Source organism: Trachypithecus francoisi, unplaced genomic scaffold (assembly GCF_009764315.1).
Source record: "Trachypithecus francoisi isolate TF-2019V2 unplaced genomic scaffold, Tfra_2.0 Lachesis_group11, whole genome shotgun sequence".
Taxonomy (NCBI): Eukaryota; Metazoa; Chordata; class Mammalia; order Primates; family Cercopithecidae; genus Trachypithecus; species Trachypithecus francoisi.
This window is the reverse complement of record NW_022681456.1, coordinates 110,681,022-110,702,597: the sequence shown is the minus strand read 5'-3', so window position 1 is coordinate 110,702,597 and position 21,576 is coordinate 110,681,022. Positions and strand designations below refer to the sequence as shown.

Sequence of the window (21,576 nt, the reverse complement as noted above, 5' to 3'; positions counted from 1 at the left end):
CCATTCATTCTCATTCTCTCATTCCTAAAGATACTCATAGATGTCTTGCCTGGGTATACGTTTTCCTCACTGCCTAATGTACTATCTCATAATCTCACTGTCCTGTGAAAAGTACTGATGTAAAATCTGAAAGCAATATAATTTCTTCATCATTGTGAAGAAAGGAAATTCATTCTGAATAGAATTTGATCCCTTTAAGGAAAACCCATTTATAAGTAAGTGGCAGTAGTACCACCACTAAATACAGCTAGTTTTGGCTTGATCATAAATCAAAGTTAAAACCTTCTTTTGAGTTTTAGCCCTGAAATTGCTCCCCTTTTAGCCCTTTTATTTATTCCTTCCCATATCTGTTCATTTATTGGGTCTCTTTAAGGACTACATTGATCAAAAGAAGAATAAGAGCGAGAAATAAAAATTAGGAACACAACTTATATCCCTTTATATATACAGCTGGATAATTTGCTCTGGGTAATTTTAAATACAGTCTGGTAGAAAGCACACTGGACTGAGAATCTGAAGGGTCTTGGCCCTACTACTTAGAAATCTACTGTGTTCTTAGAGGCAAGTCATTAGCCTGCCAGAGTCTCTGTACCCAATTACAAGGAGTCATTAGGAAAAGGGGGAGCTTGGACATAATTGGAGGAGTAAATTAGATGGAAGAATACAAGTAGGTGCTTTAAAAAGTAGGCTTTAGAGAAATAGAAAAAGCTGAAATAAATCAGACCCTAAATCATTCCAAGTTGACCTTGGAATTGACCCCTGCCTGTGTATTCAGGCAAAAAGAAAGCAGTCAACTTGGCAAAAGAGAGTTACCTGATCAGACTTTAAGGACTTAGAATAGAGTCATTATGGGGATAATAAGAGCACAAGACTACCTTTGGGAAGAAGATTGAGATCTTCCATCACAGGCACATAGATAATTTTCTTCTGCTGTGCCAGCATGCGGAAACCATGTAAAGCCTTTCCTAAGCTGTTCTCCTTTACGGAATCCAAATATTTCATATTCATGAAATTTAAAGAGGAATCCGGAAATAAAGAACAACGATGGAAAGCTGATAACTGTGAGGGTCTCAGAAAGCAATATATGAAAGCACCTGTAAACTATAATGCATTTATGTATAATATAATACATTGATTTATTGTATTAATAGTAAAATACAATAATTGTATTAAGAATGTGATATGACTAGGATGTTATTTATCTTGAGTTCATTAAATCTGCATTTATTAAGGATACTCTAATGTATTTTGCAAACTTTAAAATGAATATATTTTATTTGAATACATTTTTATTTGAAAAAATAGTAAATTGTTGAGATAACCTTCATAATATATCTTTCTGATATATTAAAACATTCAGTTACTGTAAGACATTATCTTTAAAAAGTCTACTTAGAAAAGTAAAAGTAATAACCTATTCACTGTATTATGTAATGAGAACTGCAAACATTTGGCCACATATACATTATATAATAGTTGTTCACAGTAATCAGTTAGTCAATCCAGCAAAATAAATTAAAAAGCACCAGCACCACCAGAAAATAGTCAGTGTTGTTATCTGTTTCAGATCCAAAGTTTCTTTCATCTCATTATTTCCTAAATACCAAGAACTTGTGAAATACCTAGGATGTGCTTTCTGAGAAGGATGTCAAACAAATATTTTTATGCCTTACTTAATTGCATTTTATAATTGCTGAAGGTCATACCACATTTCAAATGTCCTCATATATGGAAAACTGCTATTAGAAGTGGGGAGAAAAGATGAAGTTTTAAAATACCTGGGTCAATAGTTGAAAAAAAATCTCTCTGAAATGGAAAAAAAAAAAATTGAGATAAGAAGTGTCAGAGTGTCAAATTGACCTCAACACAAATTACAGATCTTACCCATTGCTGAATTTACTAGTAATCAAAGGATACAGACAATAGTAAGACTCATGCTTAGCATGCTTTCCTTTGAGAGGTCTATTAGTGCAATTTTCTGAAAGTCCCTTTATTCCACATTACCACATGTTCTGGTTTGGATTTAGCAATCAGGGTTCTAAGCAATGCATGCATAATATTACTTGCACAGAGGGAACCATTTCAGCTCTGGAACCTCTCCAAATTCTATCGTTATTAATTATAAACTTATATGGCAATCTCCATGCATCCGTGAGCCCATAATTCTATCGATTTTAGGTGTTTCACGATAAGCCACCCAGACAGACCAGGCACATCCTGGTCACATTGCCAATCTAAGATTGGCAAAAGATCAAATTGTCAAATTATATTTATGTAAATTATAGATTGTACCCAGTACCCAATTTACTAATGCTTGAAAGGACACAGGTGTTAGCAAACACAGACCAAGCACTTTTCCCTTGGAGCAGTCCAAGATTGCCAACACAACTTTCGAAATTCCCTTCTCTCCCAAATTAGGATGGAGTCTATTTCAGATTCAACATGTATAAATTTTGAGCAACACATACAGAGAAATTTTGTCTTGGAATACCTCCAAAATTTATATCTCATTAATTGCATGACTTACATAACATTCTCTAGCTCAGTTTTCCATGAATCTATTAATTCCACATTTATTTACAATAAGCAACCTAGACAGACCAAGTACATCCTGGTAAAAGCATTTGCTAGATGAAGATTCTGCATTACCTTTCACCTAGTACATATCATCAGTATGGTTAGCATCAGCTCCATTGTTGGCATGTCCCTTTTTACAGATTCCCTTGTAAAAAGGGAATTTGACTAGATAATCACTTTTTTTCTCGGTTATCACCAGTAAAGAGAAATCATAAGCTAAAGGCCTGCTGCTAATCATTTCCATCACAAGGAAATAATAAAAAAAAATTATTTTTGAATGATTTCATGGTCATTCAGTTTTTGAATACAAATCCACCAAAAATAATAGAGTACTGAAGTAAGCATCATGACACTTACAGCTTATGTAAATTCACCCACATCTTAACCAGTTAATCTGCAAGCCTCTTTTAGAAAATCTGTGAGGAACGCAATTTTAGAGTACAGTGAGAAGGTGTTTAATTTTTATTAATTGGATAATAAGAAAGTTATCTTTCCTCTTTGTTAACCCAGTATGGTTGATGAGTAACTGCTTTATCCCTGCAACAGAGATTGTTTTTACATAATCTGTTTCATCACTGGGAAGTACAGTGGTTCTGTCACTGAACCTGAACCAATACTCAGATTGGCAAATCTATTACAGAAATGATGGTTGGGTTCTGGCAAGACTGGCCCAATAACTGATGAATAATTTCTTTTATTTTCTTTTAATTCTGTCTTGTCGGTGCTGTTAGTCCTGATTCTTGGAATAATCCAGTGATGATGACCCTCACCAAAAGCAGATCCTTTACTTCATCCTATGCTATTTCTGCAGCTAACCATGTAAAGGCTAAAAAGCAAAGTCGACCAGGTAAGTAACTTAACTGGAGAAGGGTTCATACTGTGAGTGTGGAGTCATAGAACGAACCAGACCTTAAGCGTTGAAATATTCTGAGGGTGCCCTGTATTCAGATATGTTTGGTTTGTCTGTTCTAATAACCAATTAGTTATTTTTTAAAGCCTCAATAACCAATTAGTTATTTAAATTTCCACCTTATGTGATGATATAGATTCCTTCAAAGTTGTTGTATCAGAGTTCCTATCTTGAACTAATTAGATGCACAGGAAATCACTCTTACCATCAAGAATCATCTCTGGTAGCATTGTCTCATAATAGAAATTCCAATGTTTTAGTCTCTATTAAAAGTGTTTTTCAGGAGTATGATATATACTTAAAGGAAGTGTTTCATTTACTACACATGAACTATGATAAGGAATTGAGATATCGAAAATAAGAATAATAAAGCTTTAGATAGGAACATGAAATGATATTGGGGAAAACTACCTCATTTGTTCAGGGTTCTTGCTCACCTAAACCTGTAATAGGAGTTTTTTGTAAGATTCTGTCTCTGAATTGCCTTTCCCCTAGAAGCCCAATTAAGAATCTGGGATGTTTCCTCTGACCTTTCCTTTTTGGAATCACGGTTTCACTTCTCAGTATTACAGAAAATATCAATGAGATTTTCAGTAACTTCCTTAGTTTCTTAATCTACTGCCTTTAGCAGTTTAAGAGTTCATCAAATGGTTAAAAGTAAAACTGCCCACTTCCCACTGAGATATGAAACATTCAAGTTCTGGCTGCCATGGCAACCCCAAACTCCAATTTTTATGTCATCAGCTTCATGACATTGCTAAAAGCTCTGCTGGCTTGCCTCCCGAATAGCTGCACCCCTCTGTCTGAATCCTTCACTTCTTACTCCATGCCAATAGTCAGTAAATCGTGCTATGAAGGGAAGAACAATTTACAAGATTTGGGCTCACCTTTCTGAGGTTCTCCTCTTTATGGGAATCTAGTCCCTCAGAATTGTGTGCTTTGCCTTGATAGCTTTTTTGTATCATTTTATTGAAATTACATCAGTAAAAGAGACCATTAAGCTAATCTACTTTTCCAACAACTAATCTGGTCCTCTCTGCTCTTTAGAAATGTTCATTAAATTTTGCCACTTAGAAGTTATTAATGACCTGCTAATAAAATTGAGCTTTCATCAGGGCCAGGCAATGTAGGATAATGTAGGCAAATACTTAAATTGAGATATTCCTGAAGGCAAATGCGGATTAACTCAGTACTAAGAAGAATCATCTGAGACTCCAGCAAGGTGGAGAAACTGCATTTGAGAATTCCACATTAAACCCAACAGTCTTAAAGGAGCACTAAAGTGGTTTTAGGTATACAGGGCCCCTTGGCTCCCTACAAAAATATATACAGATACTTTTGGAAGGGAAGCATCACCAGTTAAGGGCCATGAGATTTTATCAGATCAGATTCAAACATAGAGCTTACAACCAGGATCGCTAATTGCACAAAGAAACACCATGAGTTTGAGTTAACAGAAATAAAAATACAAGTTTCTAGATCTATAAAAGGATGAAAATATTTAAATTAAAATTTAATTCAAAAATTTACATATTTAAGGAAAAATAATAGCAATGAGAAAAGATGTAACTGCAGAGCAGCTAAATATAACTTTTGGAAATGTAGTCAAGGAAATATTAAATAGCATAGTAGACTACTGAGTTAGTAAACTGGGTAGAGAATGATCTGAAGAAATTATCCAGAGAGCAATACAAATGAAAAATTGGAAAATATAATAGATTTTAGGGTATATAGAAAAATTAGAGAGTCTAATATACATGATATGTGTAATCAGAGTTTTAGTAGCAGATAGAAGACAAAAAATACTTAGGAGAAGCCTAGTAAATGGAAAGAAACTCACACGTAAATACAAAATAGTGAAACTACACAACACCAAAGATACACACACAAAAAAATCCTAAAGTCTACCAGAAAAAAGACAAATTTCCTTTTCAGGAAAGGCAGTCAGGCTGAGAGCAGAACAGTCAGAAATACTAGGAGTCAGAACACAGTAGAATATTTTCTTCAAAGTTCTGAAACAATATGATAACCTAAAGTTTTGTGCCTGGCAGATTCCTCTTACAAGAATAGGAGCGAACTAAAGACAATTTGAAGGAAGTCAAAACTTTACCATCTGCCAAATCTTTACTAAAGGAATTTATGATGGATATATTCTAGAAAGAAGTGGAAGAAGAGAAAGTTTGAGATCTAATAAAAATGTTAAACAAATCTGAAAACCATGAATCAATCCAAACAAACATTAAATTCATAAATAATAGTATTTCCAGATTTGTGAATAGTTTTTATAAGATTTTTTAAGGACAGAACTAAAATTTCAGACAGTAATAATACGTAATTCAAGAGCTGAAATATAAATTTAAGTGTTCTAAATCTGTGAGTAGCTCAGAAAGGGGGTTCAGATGAGGAAACTGAGGAACAAGAAGGTTAAGTAATTTGCTTTCTCTAGGTCATACAATGAATCCCAAATACTTTCTTTTGTCCTAATGACTTCATGCTAGAAAAAAATGAGGATGACAAATTGTCATAATTTAAGGTTAGGATTTTTTTTGGCTCTGACCTTGGGTAGATGCAAGATAATAGAAGGATTTGGTTTTCTCTCCTTGTTTCTTTGGTTAAGTAATAACATAAAAATTATTGAATAACCAGCATGATAAGATCAAGAAGCTGAAAATTATGATTAGGTAGACACTGGAAATAACAGAGCAAATGATGCAACAGCCTCATATTCCTGTGTCCTGATCCCCAGTTTGTATGACTGCACTCTAGAAGAAAGAGCAAAGTGTAAAAGGAAAGGAATGTTCACATAAGATACCACATGGGCAGGTGGTAGGAATGAGAGCCACAGGCACAGTAAGAGTGCCCTTCCATTCTTGCCATCAAGTGCATAAGACATTTCTATCATGATCATTTTGGAGTGGATTTTGCATTGTGGCATCTTTAGACAGCTGTCACAGCACAGCTAAAAGTTTATAAAATAACCTATATCCCAGGCATGCTGAATCTAACTAATTAAATTCCTAAAGGTCTGCCAAAAGAGACAAAAACGTCTATCAAGAATGAGAGAGCCGAAAAGAGATTACAACTCTATCCTAATCAGATGGACCCTTCTGCTTTAAAATCCTTGCTTCCCTGTTTGGGTTGTTGATGGAGCTAAGTAGTTGTGACATGTTTGATGCAGTTGACTGTGATGCATCCTGGTTTTCCATAAACTCCATGGAAAGAAGCTGGGAAGAGCCCCCTCGTGGCAAAGAGTGTAAGCAAATGGAATCAAATGAAATGTGAAGAGAGTCTGAGGAAACATGTAAGAGCAATAGGCAATGAGGTAGAGAGAAAGCAAGTATGAAGTAAGAAGAGACACACAGAAAGATAAATACCCTGTTTCCAGAGAGGACTAATGAAATCTGTTCTTTGCGCAAATCAAGTAAACAGAGTGTCCTTTAGTTCAGTCAGTCAATGTTAATTTTAAATAACTGAAACACAAGTTATTATGCAGTTACTAATATAAAATAAATGAATGAAATCACATAGGACTCCTTTAATTGAAGCTTAAAAGCAGGAGATTCAAATATAATTTGTATTTTCAATTTTGCTCTTCTAGTATGAGTCACTGACATTGTGGAGCTACCATGATACTATTCTGCTTTTAAAATTCCTTGAATTTATAGTTACTGTATTTGCAGTAGTCCTTTCCCGGATTCTTGTAAGTTTGGCTGCGGATTGCAGTGATAACAGATATCTCTACACCTATAATCTAGACTGTTTCTCTTACACAAAATTTGAAAATATAGAGAACTTTAATTATGGTATTGTGATTCTTTTTCTTTGGCATTCTCTTTAGATGCAATTTCTGCTTTGGAAAAAATATTCAGGCTGTCCGTTTTCATCTGGGCATGGAAAAAAGAGATGTCTTTATCAGACAAGCTGGTTCCTTTTTTGTTCCATTAAAATTAAACTGAGAGAGTTTTATAGCACAAAACAGATGGATTCACTTAAATAATTCCCCTGCAGTATTGTTTATTTTCTCTCTTTGATTGCCCAAAATTCCTTGTGTCCTGACACACATTTTCTCATGCTCTCAGGAACAAGGAATTAAAGGCCAAATTACTCAAAGGAGTTGGCATTTTAGACTTTATTTTTAAAATTATATTTTTAATTTTTTGTTTTTAAGTGTTTTGATTTTAAGTATTTCATATTAGGACAGTTTGAATCATTCAAAAATGTATGTTTCATGAGCTATGTCTTCTTCCTGGAATCTGCTAAAATTACTCAAACATAAAGTGAAGATAAATAATATATTTAAGAGAATGCATGTTTATCTGAATCTCTTCAGTCATGTGTGAGTGTGTAAATGTGTGAGTGTGCGATGTAAAATTAGATGAGATTTTCAAAGGTTCTAACAGTCATCCCTCTAACTTTAGACATGATTACATTCAAAGCATTTTAGAAAATTTGTTTTTGAAGACTTCCAAAGGTTATTCCTCCCAGTTCCTTAGACTGTCCTCTTCCTGTATCTGAAATCATTTATTTATAGTTTATCCTTTCTATAAAGAAAATTTGGTTATTATCTGCATTTATCTCCCTATCTTTTTGAAGACCGATACGGTCTTCAAAATATGCATGTACATCCTAATTCTTTCTGTTTTTAAACTTCAAGTAAACTATGATAATGCACACTGGGAAAAATAGTAGTTTGGCTTTGGGAAAAAAAGAGAACTTATACTTTTATAACTTTAGCTTCTCACCTGCAGAATAGAAATATCCCTGCTTCTCATGAGTGTTGCCAAGAGTTACACTTTTTGTGCATGTGTGTGTGTGAGACGGATTCTTGCTCTGTCGCCCAGGCTGAAGTGCAGCTGTGCCGTGATCTCAGTTCACTGCAACCTCCGCCTCCCGGGTCCAAACGATTCTCCTGCCTCAGCCTCCAGAGTAGCTGAGATTACAGGCATGCACCACCGTATCAGGCTAATTTTTGTATTTTTAGTAGAGATGGGGTATCATCATGTTGACCAGGCTGTTCTCGAACTCCTGATCCCAGGTGATCCCCACTCCTCGGCCTCCCAAAGTGCTGGGATTACAGGCATGAGCCACTGCGCCTAGCCGAGTTATGCTTTTAAAAGTGTTCAAAATATGTAGACTAATACTACAGAAGCAGAGCTTCTCTATTACAGGTTTATTTTAAATTTCATCCCAGGCAGTAAATTTGATGTCTTAAAATCTGCTTGTTTGTTTAAATTTAGTTAATCCGTGAGTTCCAAGAACTCTAATGTTTGTGTGATTCTTAAAATTTGTGTTTGAGAGTGAATTGCATGTATCTGAAGCAATCAGCTGGCAGCTACTAAAACTTAGCAATGAAAAAAATCACTCTTCTCATAAATTGCCTTCAGAAAAAAGAGGATGTCAAGACAGAAATGGACAATGTTCTCGTGGGCTTTGAGCTATTGTTCTGTTAAAAAAAAATTGTGTAGAAAACTGTCCCAAAACTCACAGTTTACTATGAGAACAACTAAGGAATTGCCTAACACAGTGTCTATCAGGAATCTCTTTTTCTTATGACACAGCAATTACTTTTAATTGCTGTTTTTGCAATTACGTTTCATTGCAAAAACCACAATTACTTTTGCACCAACCTAATAAAACTTTGCCCTGGCCCTACCCAACCCTATCCAGACTTGCCCAGCAACCTCTCTGACCACGTTCCCTGCCCCTCTTTTTCCTTTCTGCTAAGCTGCCAACCACTGACCTCCTGACTGCTCCTCTGACATGCCCCAGGTATGTCCCTCTTTCCTGAACGTGCTTTCCCCAGCTACTTCTCTCTAAATGTCTTCTGTATTTCATGAGGCCTCTATTCAAATTTTACCCACCCCTATCCCTTCCCAGCCAGGAAGGCCTTCCCAGTCCATCCTATCTAAAGAGCATGTATGTTCTTCCCTGCCTTCTGCCCTGTGCATTGTTTTCTTCCTATTACTTGAATTTAAGTTAACTTTTCTTTTTTATTGACTTTATTTTTTTAGTTTCTGTCTCCCCTAAAAAGGTGGGAGCTCCATTAAGAGCAGGGATTTTATTTTGTACCCTACTCCATCCATGGAGCAAGACTCACGATAAATACTTGTTGGATGAATAAATCCTTGAGATACTCAGTACGGATTCCTTGGTAAAGTTTCTACCACATCATGCTAGGATTCAGCTCCTTAACGGCCACAGTACCTTTCTAAGATTATCTGGAGTCCCAGTCTAAATCCAAAAAGTGGTCAAAATTAGACCAACCCTTTTTAACCTTTACATCACAGCACCCATATATGTGTAATAGTATTTGTGAATACCATAGCATTAGAGAAATGAGAAGGGATTTTAAGTTTTAAAACTAGATTTCCTTTATTTTATAAAATTAAGAGAAAAACTAGTTATAAGCTATTGGAGATAATATTAAAAATTGTTTATTCTAGAGTTTCCAAATAAAATATTTCTTTTTAAAAAAATATTTTCAACCATTAAATAATGCACAGCAAACTTGGAACCCACTTGCTGCACACAATCATACATTGGCTGGGAAATTCTGAGTTAAAACCTTTGTGAACTTAATTTTTTGTTTTGATTTGTTTTTGGCTCAGGATACTATGTAATGTGAAGGTTTGTCGTTATCTTTGGAAAAAATAACTGAGTCTTTTTAATAGAAGTAGAAACCCAAATAAAAACCATTAGGCATGACATAAGGAGCAATGCAAATGCTGCCTAATAGGCCATTGATTTTACTTCCCCCTTGGATAATCTCTGATAGAGGTACTGGTTTATAAGCCTCATTTTACTAAGAATAGCTGGGTTTCGTCTATATTCTTCCATGTACTAGTACTGTGACCTTGGGAGGGTTTTTTACCCTCTCTGGGTCTAAGTGGTTTCGTTTGCTTAGTATAAAGGCTGGGAGGGGGTTGAGCTGCTGGTTAGGAATTAGCAATAGATATGCTGAGAAAGAACTAGAAGGGAGTGCTGCTTTTCACACTGAAGCAAGGGGAGAGTGAGATTTCTCATCTTTAACAACAACAACAACAAAAAGAAATAACAGTGCCAACAAGAAATTAAAAAGAAAATTATACACACACACACACACACACACATACACACAAACTCCCTCAACAAACTTAATATTCTTTTCAGTGGACCAGAAAACCTTTGGTGTGACAAATCAAACTTTTGAGGAAGCTAGATCCTGGAAGCAAACTTTGCTATAAGCCAGCTGCCAGCTAACCACACACATAATTTGATGATGTGAAGGTGGATGGCTGTAAATTTTCCTAAGTGGTGAGAAATAGAGAACGACTTTTAATAATGTCATTTCATTTGCCCTACAGTACATTGTTCAGCCATAAAATCATGAAAACCAGTAAGCCGGTTTTTGGCCAGAAGTTATTTCTCTCCTTTTTTCCATTTTAAGTGCAGGCTGCCTTCTCTGTGTTTGGGAGACAGTAACTTCAAAAGACATCTTCCTTGTCTTCCAACAGCCACACTTTGAAATCTAAGCCAGTGTCCTGTAAAACTCTTACAATCTAGAGTAAATACAGACAGTTTGGCACAAATATCCACACTTGAAATGGAAGCTTTAGGTCTATTGTTTGATCTGAAATGGATTATATTACATTTTAAAATGTTTTCTTCAAAATTTATTTTGATCAAAGCAGTCTTTCACACTGAAAGGTCTTATTTCACTGAAACTGTGAGTTAAGAAGGTTAATTTCCTCTCAGTAATGCATCTTCTTTATTTACATATTTTAAGCATCTGATGCCTGCTGAACTCTGCCCCAGATACTGGTTAATGTTTAAAACAATAGCAGATCCTGTTCCTGCTAAAACCTTCACAACCTAAGAGAAAATCAACACATGAGAAAATTTTAACTATTATTTCCATGTCAGAATGACAAGAAGAAACAAAAATGGGAGGAGAAAATAATATCCTTCTGTCCTGAAGTTACTCCAGGACACCAAGGCTTTGACTGTATGTGTCAACATTGCCACTATTTTTTTATGATGATTCATTCCTCCCATTTAATGCTGTGGAGACACCCCAACCGCACTGGCTTCAGATGTTGGTATGTGGAGGAGGCCAGCCCAGTGACCTGAGCAGGCACGTGGTTGTTACTGAGTTTGTAAGAGTCCAGGTGAAGTTCAACAGTTGCAATTTTGCATTTTAAAGACATTTGTTTAGTTACTTAACTCTCATTCTTTCTCAGGTGCCCTCGCTAAAATTTCACCTCTTTCATCGCCCTGCTCCTCACCTCTCCAAGGGACTCCTGCCAGCAGCCTGGTCAGCAAAATTTCTGCAGTGCAGTTTCCAGAATCTGCTGACACAACTGGCAAACAAAGTCTAGGTTCTCACAGGGCCTTAACTTACACTCAGAGTGCCCCTGACCTATCCCCTCAAATCCTGACTCCACCTGTTATATGTAGCAGGTAAGGATTTTTTATGAACTGAAGTTTAATAATAAAACTGATGATGGTTTTTCCCTAGAAATACCTACCCCACGCAGCTTGGGGTAGGTTTGCCAAAGTAGTTGACAACCAAGTATAGGATAATGTGATTTGTGTTGAGTAGGCTACAATAAAAACTTACGTTTTAGTAGTTTTCTATTAACAAACTTTAGAATCCATGCAGTTCATACAGCTCATCTTTAGAGAGGATACAAAATCGTTAGCTGTATATGTTGCCTGTTTCCTGATGGTGAATATAGAAAATTTGTAACTAAAAAATGATATCAAATAGTCCGTTGTAATGCTTCATTTTGTTGGAATGTTTGTACTTGTTCTCCAGGGAACTTGTTACATTGATATTAGCCATGTTTAATCATCAGTTTGCATTTCCCATTTTTACAGTTTAAAAATGTGTGAATAATACATCGCACAGCATGGCTGGACTCAAATAGTTTTCTGAATGCAATTTAAGCAATTGTATGTGCTATTCTATCATGTTGAAACAAAATTACAAAGTGTTATCTATCACAGAGGTTAAGAAAAAAATGACCTAGCATGGCTAGAGTAATTATTTTGCCAAGGTTGTCACAAGAAATAATTATCTCTTCTTACTGGTTAATGTATTTTTATTGTTCTTCACTAATACCTTGAATAATTGATCTTAAAGCATTATGGTATTTTTTAAGTAGAAAAACAGTTGAGTGTTTTTAACTATGAGAGTACCTTGAATAAAATAGTATTTCATTTCTGAGGTTGATGAGGGTAACTATTTGAATAAATGAGTAACATGTTGGTTTTCTAGTATCAAATATTACTTCACAGACTCGGATTTTTTCAATATATTCAGCTTTAAGATATAGCAACTTATATTAAGCCTTATAATTTTCATTTTCATATTTTTACTCATAAGCTCTATAAATTAAATGAATGTTCTTTATAATTTTTATTTTTACCTCCTTTCTCTTTACTGACATTTTTAAATGAGAAATTATTTTCATTTGTTCGCCCAGAGCCAAAGTTATTCTACTATTCAAAAGTTATTCTGCTGCCTTCTATGAGTTTCTTTAATAAAATAATTTCTGCGGGATATTAGTCTCATCTCTTTTCCACAGAAAAGCAAGTTCTGTAGTAAAATATTCAGAAGATATATCATACTTCCCTGTTAGAAATTCACAACACACATGGCTTTATTAAAAGCTCTGAGAAGCTCTGTTAAAAGAATCCCTCTTTATTTATTTTTGTTGTTTCATTTAGTGTTTTTTGAATTTATTTGACCACAGAACCAATTTATTTGGGTTAACACCCAAGAATTGCTCACGGATCTAACGTTTGGCAGAACACAATTAGGAAACGTTGTTTTATTGTATGCACCCTGAGCCAAGATGAAGCCTAGTGGAGTAATCTTCATCAAGGACATCTGGGTTCAGCCTTTTTAGGGAGAGTCTCCCACTGTGGGTTCCGGACTTTGGGGAAATAAGTCCCCTAAAGAAAGGAGAGAGATGTTCAGAAAAGCTCTACCACTCACATAGCTTTTTTCATCATAGTGTAGTTTTTTGTGTTTGTTGTTGTTGTTGTTTGTTTGTTTGTTTTTGTGTTCTTAGGAAGAATGCAATGGGATTTTTATATAAGGTTTCAGAGAAAAACAAGAGGATTTCACTGTCTACTTGTTCAGTAATGTTTATAAATCCAGTAGTGTGTGTTTTATTTGTTTAGGCTTTATAAATCTGTAATTCAAACCAGGTTTTATTATTGCCTTAAAGGCAGCCACCCATGTAGGCACAGAGAGCTCCAGAAACACACGACTAATTGTTGTGGTTTCCCCTGCTGAACTTGAAGAGTTTGGCATTGAATCCCAGTCTCTTGGCTGCTGTAATGTCTATGCAACAAGCTATTTTTCTGGCATGAGAGCTGGCATATTTGAAGTACTAATTTAAATGGTCCTTTTAGGTATTACTTTGCAATGAAAAATTTTAAGGCTAATAAACTCAACTTCTTCTGAGCTTCGTCTAAGAATGTAAGCCTACCAATTCCATCTCCTTTCTTTTTCCTTTTTGTCCTATCATTTTATTTTTATTCTCTAACCCAAACTGACACATTTAATAATTAGAAATATTTTACAGGTAATGTTTTTCTATTTACACTCAAGGGTTGAAAAGTAAAGTTACTTAGTATGCAGATGCAGTCTTCCTGGAAAATGCTCTTCTCTTAGTGCACACACAAGCGCAATTCAGGAAAAAAAAAATGATGAGTTTTTTAAGATATTAAACAATAAGCTATCACTACTTTTTTCATTTTAGAGTGGGAAGTCTGTGGTTAAATAACAAACAAGAAAATCCTCTGAGACCCTTTGTAATATTAGTCAGAAAGAAAGAACCCAGCAGCGAACTGCAGAATCAAAATCTAATCATGAAGTCTCTAAACAAGATAGAAGAGGGAAGAGCCAGTTTATGGCCTGAGTCAGGCCATTTGTGGGGTTACTGTTTAATTTTTGAAACAGTCAAACTTCATTCCTCCAACACCTTCTGGTAGAGGGCATTGCTTACCTCTCTTAACTTCGGTTTTCTTGGTGGTTTAGCGTACCTCTGGGGCCTGTTTCTCTCAACCAGCATCCTCTGTAGTCAGTCATACATTCACTCTTCATCAAAATGCACCCCTCTTTTGTTCATTTCCGTAGGGCCTTAACAAGTAACTGATCAATCTGAAAAAAAGAAGTCAATGTTTTATTTTGTAGCAAAACATAAAATTCATATACTATCATTTTATTTCAACCTATCCTGTCTTAAAGGTCTGTTTAGACATGAAAATATCATAACCCAAATAAATAAATCTAACAATGAGGCTCTTTTTTTTTTTTTTTTTTTTGAGATGGAGTCTCACTCTGTCACCCAGGCTGGAGTGCAGTACTGCAATCTCCACTCACTGCAGCCTCCATCTCCCAGGTTCAAGTGATTCTCCTGCCTCAACCTCCCTGAGTAACTGGGATTACCGAGTCCACCACCCCACCTGGCAATTTTTGTATTTTTAATAGAGACGGGATTTCACCATGTTGGCCAGGCTGGTCTTGAACTCCTGACCTCAGGTGGTCCAACTGCCTTGGCCTCCCAAAGTGCTGGGATTACAAGCGTGAGCCCATAATGAACCTTTAAGCAGCCTGGCCCATAATGAGGCTTTTAAGCAGGCACAGAGGTATTTATTGTGACAGATAACCCTTGTCCAAATATAGATCAACACCTGCAAAATGGCCACTATAAGTGGGTCGCAGCCTATACCAGTATTCTCTAAATAATCTAACAAACTTTTACTATCACTTTCACCTCAAATATGATCTAGATAAAGGAGGAGGAGACTGAGAGTCAAATGAACTTTCTAATCCTTTGTAGTGACTGCTCTCTCACAAAAAAAGAAAGTAGTACACTGCATATCAACACTTATGTATCAAACAAAATGATTATTTTCACAAAACAAATAAGCAGAAGGTAGAAATATTTGATTATTGTTGTTTATCTTAATGTAGACGTAGATGGTATGTGCCTATGACTTTTCCAATGTTTTTTAGCTGTGGCAGACCATATTCCCAAGGGAATCCTGCTGATGAGCCCCTGGAGAGAAGTGGGGTAGCCACTCGGACACCAAGTAGAACAGGTAATTGTTTTGGATTCTGTTTCCCAAAATGGAAACTGCCTTATTTTTGTTTTCCTGATCAAAACAGTGACCTACATTTCTGATTTTTTGAGGGGTGCCGGGAGACATGGTCTCATGATGCTGGCCAGATTGGTCTCAAACTCCTGGCCTCAAGTGATCCTCTCGCCTCAGCCTCTTGAAGTGCGAGGATTGCAGGCATGAGCCACTGTGCCTGGCCTGATTTTTTAAATTGCAGATTTAAAAGGACAAGGGAGAAAATTAAAATCATCTGTACTCCTACTCACTGGAGTTAATCATTGGTAAAGTTTGGGTGCAAAGCTTTCCAAAATGTTTTTATACATTTATACATGTGTATATTTCTAAAACACAAGAGGTCATTTTATATAATATATAGAACTGTATAGAAATGTTATTTTATCTTGCTACTTCTGACATTGGAAGTACTTTAAGTGGTTCGCAAAACATAGCAAATACTCAATCAACTTCCCTCAGGCACCTTACTCAGCTATGAGAAACGTGATAGGAGCTCAGAGAGCATAGACTTCAGACTCTGGGTATTTACCGATTGGTCTTTTAGTTAGCACAGTTTACTGCTGACTGAAATGGCGACAGTGAAAAAGGACAGATAAGGAAGGAAGCCGCAGGATTCTAAGAAATGAGATTGGATACATAGGATTTCCCATGCTCCCAAGCATATGCCATCACTCTGTGCTCCACAGAGCACTTTACTCCTGGGTATGTCAACTCAATTTCTCCCACCTCACATGCCCATTCTAGAGTGTTATAGTCACTCAGTGGTTTAATGTATAGGGAGAGACAGAGAGAAAAAAGAAACATAAAGTCCTGTGAACTATTGATCTAAAAAATATTATTGAGGGATTATTGAATGTCATGCAGATTACAGATTATAATTTCCGTCTGTTTTACTTTGTTAACAGATGTGTGATGTTCTCTACCCTATGATCCTATATTCTTGGAGTGTAAGCTCATGAAAGCCCTATTTCCCTAAACAGTATATTTACCATATGCATCTTAGCAAAATTTGCTTAGATGAGCTCCCTTTCCCCATTGTGGATCTCGTAATAAGTTGTTCTCTTTTAATTGTAGATGACACTGCTCAAGTTACCTCTGATTATGAAACCAATAACAACAGTGACAGCAGTGACATTGTACAGAATGAAGATGAAACAGAGTGCCTGAGAGAGCCTCTGAGGAAAGCATCGGCTTGCAGCACCTATGCTCCTGAGACCATGATGTTTCTGGTAGTCCCATATCATCACTTAACTCACTCATTTACTTGAGAGATCAGCTTCTGTTACAGATATTGGCTTAGAAATGAATCTCTGAGGCCAGGCATGGTGGCTAACACCTGTAATCCCAACACTTTGGGGGAACGAGGCAGGCACATCACGGGGTCAGGAGTTCGAGACCAGCCTGACCAACATGGTGAATCCCCATCTGTAATAAAAATACAAAAAAATTAACCAGGCATGGCCGGGCTCAGTGGCTCGTGCCTGTAATCCCAGCACTTTGGGAGGCCGAGGTGGGCATATCACAAGGTCAGGAGTTCAAGACCAGCCTGACCAACATGGTGAAATCCTGTCTCTACTAAAAATGCCGAAATTAGCTGGGCGTGGTGGCGCATGCCTGTAATCCTAGCTACTCAGGAGGCTGAGGCAGTAGAATCACTTGAACCTGGGAGGTGGAGGTTGCAGTGAACCAAGATTACGCCATTGCACTCCAGCCTGAACAATAGAAGGAGACTCTGTCTCAAAAAATAAAAAAATAAAAAAAAGTAAGTAAATAAATAAATAAATTACCCAGGCATGGGGGCAGGTGCCTGTAATCCCAGCTGCATGGGAGGCTGAGGCAGGAGAATCACTTGAACCCAGGAGGTGGAGGTTGCAGGGAGCTGAAATCATGCCGCTGTACTCCAGCCGGAGCAACAGAGTGACACTCTATCTCAAAAAAAAAAAAAAAAAATTAATCTCTGAAACATGAGATTTACAGATGTATTTCATCCGGATTACACATGTATTACAGCCCTTCCCTGATTTATCAGTATATTTTTTCTCTTTCCAAGCATTATTGGTCTCTTAATGGTTCTCTTATCTGGTGATTAAAAGCATAAGCATTTACAGTTACACAATGATTACAGATATTTCTTAACCCAATCAGAAAGTATATACAGGAAAATGTATTATTTCATTCCTTAAAACAATATTTTATAAACAAAGAAAAGAAAGATGAAGGAAGGGAGGGAAGTAGATATTCATTGACTTAGGACATCTGCTGGTTTTCTCTAGTACCTCCTTGACTTAGAACATGAACCAATATTTGTTTTTCTTGTAATATTGTCAGGCATATATTGGCACTAGTCACCTATTAAAATATCCTTTAATGATTACTTACTTTGTGTATTTGAAGAGATCCATTTAAGGAGGATGGAAGCATACATCTGAGTCAGCTTCATTGTGGGGAGGTGGCAAAGGGTAGAAAACTGTTGACTCTCAAGTGATCATCAATGGCTGCTATTATCATTTTTCTTTTACTGTATTTACTGTTTGTATTTCTAAGTCGGATAGATCATGAGGTAAAATAATTTATATGTTTCCTTATCCTCATTATCTATCTTTTTTTTTTTTTTTTTTTTTGGCAAATGTACTTTTAAGAACATCCTCATTTGGGACCAATTATAAAAAACCTTTACTTTTACGTAGTGCATGTTTCTCAAGAAACAGTAGATCACATGAAATAAATTAAAATCCCTAAAAAAATGTGGCAACATTAATCCTATGTCCATTTTAAAGCATTAATATAAACTTAATAATAATAGTAGGAATGATCAAGTCCTCCTACTCATGGATTTCTTTTGAGAGCTTAATTTAAGGAGGGAACCCTCATCTCCAAAAAATTTACATAACTATGAAGAGACATAAATTTACATGCAATTACAGTATATTCTGAAGTCTTTAAAACTTTATTTAAGAACCTTACAGTAGACTCAAAGTAGTTATACTAACTTATAGAAGAAATATCCATGTTTTTGCTGCAGGGTATATGGACCAGTGATCGGCAAGCACCTAATAGTGCAAAATTTATATCTGAAACAGCTTTAGTTCCTTTCCTTCTTACTTTGGGGTCATTGTCTCGTTCATCTTGACTTTTTTTAAGCAAAATCACTTATTCACCTTGGAGTTTTGAGTCATTTATTTCCGATAGCCACCGTTGTTACTGAATTTAGCAAAGCACAGATTGCCCTGTAGAAAAACTGCATGCTGTTTAAGTATTTTAACGTTAAACATTACAGGACAAACCAATTCTTGCTCCCGAACCTCTTGTCATGGATAACCTGGACTCAATTATGGAGCAGCTAAATACTTGGAATTTTCCGATTTTCGATTTAGTGGAAAATATAGGAAGAAAATGTGGCCGTATTCTTAGTCAGGTAAGAAATGCATTCATTCACACTAATTTAAATATAGGAAAAACAGTTCCTTGGTTGCTTAAAGCTCTGTAAATTCTTGACACTTGTGGATAGGTGTTGTGTGGAGAACGGAAGTTTTAGAACACAACATTCTGTAGACTCCTTGGTCGTGGGTTAACAAAAGAAACTGGAACTTCACGTGAGTCGGATGTTATATTCTACGATTAAAATACGATATATTTTTAAAGACAAAGTAGGAGGGGATAGAGATACATAGACAAGGGACAAATGATCTAGAATTCATAGAATTAAGCAAAAGAAAATCTGACACAAGCCCCTAAAAGAAGAAAACTGCCTATTTAGAGATACTAATTTATTGTCTATAATTATTTTCAATGACTTTTTAAAAACTTTTGAATATTACAGCACTTAGACCTTATCAAAGGTAATACATTGTGCCAAAATGTGTTTCCTCTTAGTGCTCTGAGAAACACATCACATAGAGTTATAGAATAATACTGTTGCTGCATAACCAGCCTCTGAGTATTGTTTTCTTTAGGCTAGACTACTTTCAAGGCTTTTCACGTAAATAATTATTTGTTTTGCTGAAGAAGAAAGAAAACAAGTAGAAATTAAGAATTTGAAAATGTTTCAAACCACAAAACAAAATGATGGATTTGCTGTACTACGGAATACCCATTGAAATACACACCCTTAATTATATAAAGAGGATGGTGCGATAATATGTATCAGCTTATCTTCACATGTTTTAGGTGTGTTCTTATAAATTTGAGTAAGTATCACAGCAGAGATAGTAAGGACCATCAAACTTGTGAATATCAGACTTAGGTAAGAATTCAGGACCCAACCCAGATTTATTGGGGCCACTAACACTTCTCTGCAAAACAATAGAAGAGAAATCACTGAAATGCTGATTTCTACGCAGTGCATCAGAGATGAGCTGTCTTTGGACCACTCAACACATATCTCAATGCGGAACTTCGTTTGGGGTGAGGATCCTAATCTGTGAAGATTGAAGGGAAAAGATAGCAGGCGTTTCTTCTAGTGTTTGATTCTACAAGTACATATGGCTGTCTAGTCTAGGGGTACACTAACATTATTGATGGAATATGAGACAAAAAATTCTTACAAAGTCTGTAAAATATTTCGCCTCTGCTAGACTCTATTCTTCCATCACCATGTTGAGGAATATAATGGCAGCCCTTGCACTTTACTAGGAGTTGAGAGTCCTGTTCTTCTTCCCTTCCTTTCTTCTTGGTGCTAAGCAATGTCTCACACTAGCTGATCTTAAGGACAGATTTAAGGGTAGTTGCTCTGTCCAATTCACCTTAGCCTCATACCTTAGGGATCCCCCTGGAAGATCGTGTATCTTCTTTCTGAAACCCATGGCAAACTGCAACTTTGAGGGAGTGATCTTTCCTGCGAATAAGCCTGTAACAGGGCCACAGGATGTGGCAATGAGCCAAGAAGCATTTTCTCTATTTTATTTTATTTTATTTTATTTTATTTTATTTTATTTTATTTTGTACTAGGAAGTATGTTCCCTGGTATAGAGACACACATCTCATCTCATTTTATATTTGATGTATATCTCACAGACTCTCAAAAACTTAATCTTCACAGTAACTGTAGTGCAGGTTTTTTTTTTTAATATGTATTTTATAGAAGAAGAAACTAAGCTTAAAAGAGGATATGCTACTCTTCTAAAGTCATCTAGTAAATATTCAACCTAGGATTCCAAAGTAGATTTATCCATATCAGAAGCCCAGGGTTTTTACATTCCTTCAATTGCTTCTCATATCTTCATAAAACACCTTGACTTACTGTATCTTCAAGTTCTCCAAATGAGAATTCGGACCTAGTAGAAAAGTGGTTATGATAACAGTCGGTTTTACAGCACAAATGACAGCGTACAGAATTTCATTACAGGTACCAGCCACTCCCTTGAAGTTCTGTGAGCTGGGAATGGGAGAAAACAACTTGACCAAAATTGCCACACAGTGTTTTCTAAGAGTCCTGGATACCAGTAGACAATAAAAAGATTAAGGATAATTAACAATTAGATTCATGCAAAATTCAATAATGTATCTTTTGTTCCAATCGTGTTCCAAAAACAGAGTAATATATTGATATATGATCCTTATTAGTCACTGTTTACTTTCCCAATTTCCCAGACATTAAACTTTGAACTAATGCAGCTTCAGATGACTTGCTCAGTAGAACTTTTTGAGATGTTTTCTTTTGAGTTTACAAGAACAAAAATTATGAAATTTTGGTTATGGAAAATATGCATATATTTTTGCCATAGTAAAACTTTAGGACAATTGAAATGATTTAATGTGAAAATTCCAATACATCACCTTTTGGCTGAGACTAAATGGAAAAAGTCTAATTTCAAAAGATTTTTAAAGAGACATGTACAATGGAAATAAGTCCTTAGTTTCAATATACAATATACAATATTCAGTGCCTTTTGATAATTATCATTTTAACCAATTTAAAAGGACATCCTTCAGATTTTGGAAAGGCATATAGTGTTTTC

The 21,576-nt window shown here is 35.9% G+C and overlaps 1 protein-coding gene across 1 annotated transcript in view; it reads left to right on the top strand.

Annotated features, from left to right (window-relative positions):
* Nucleotides 1-21,576, top strand: part of PDE3A (phosphodiesterase 3A) — a 323,428-nt gene that overhangs the window by 261,875 nt on the left and 39,977 nt on the right. Inside the window, exons 5-9 of the mRNA XM_033222717.1 lie at nucleotides 3,309-3,424; nucleotides 11,707-11,926; nucleotides 15,501-15,586; nucleotides 16,694-16,848; nucleotides 18,897-19,034. Coding sequence (XP_033078608.1) covers nucleotides 3,309-3,424; nucleotides 11,707-11,926; nucleotides 15,501-15,586; nucleotides 16,694-16,848; nucleotides 18,897-19,034 — 715 coding nt within the window. The remainder of the gene's footprint in view (nucleotides 1-3,308; nucleotides 3,425-11,706; nucleotides 11,927-15,500; nucleotides 15,587-16,693; nucleotides 16,849-18,896; nucleotides 19,035-21,576) is intronic.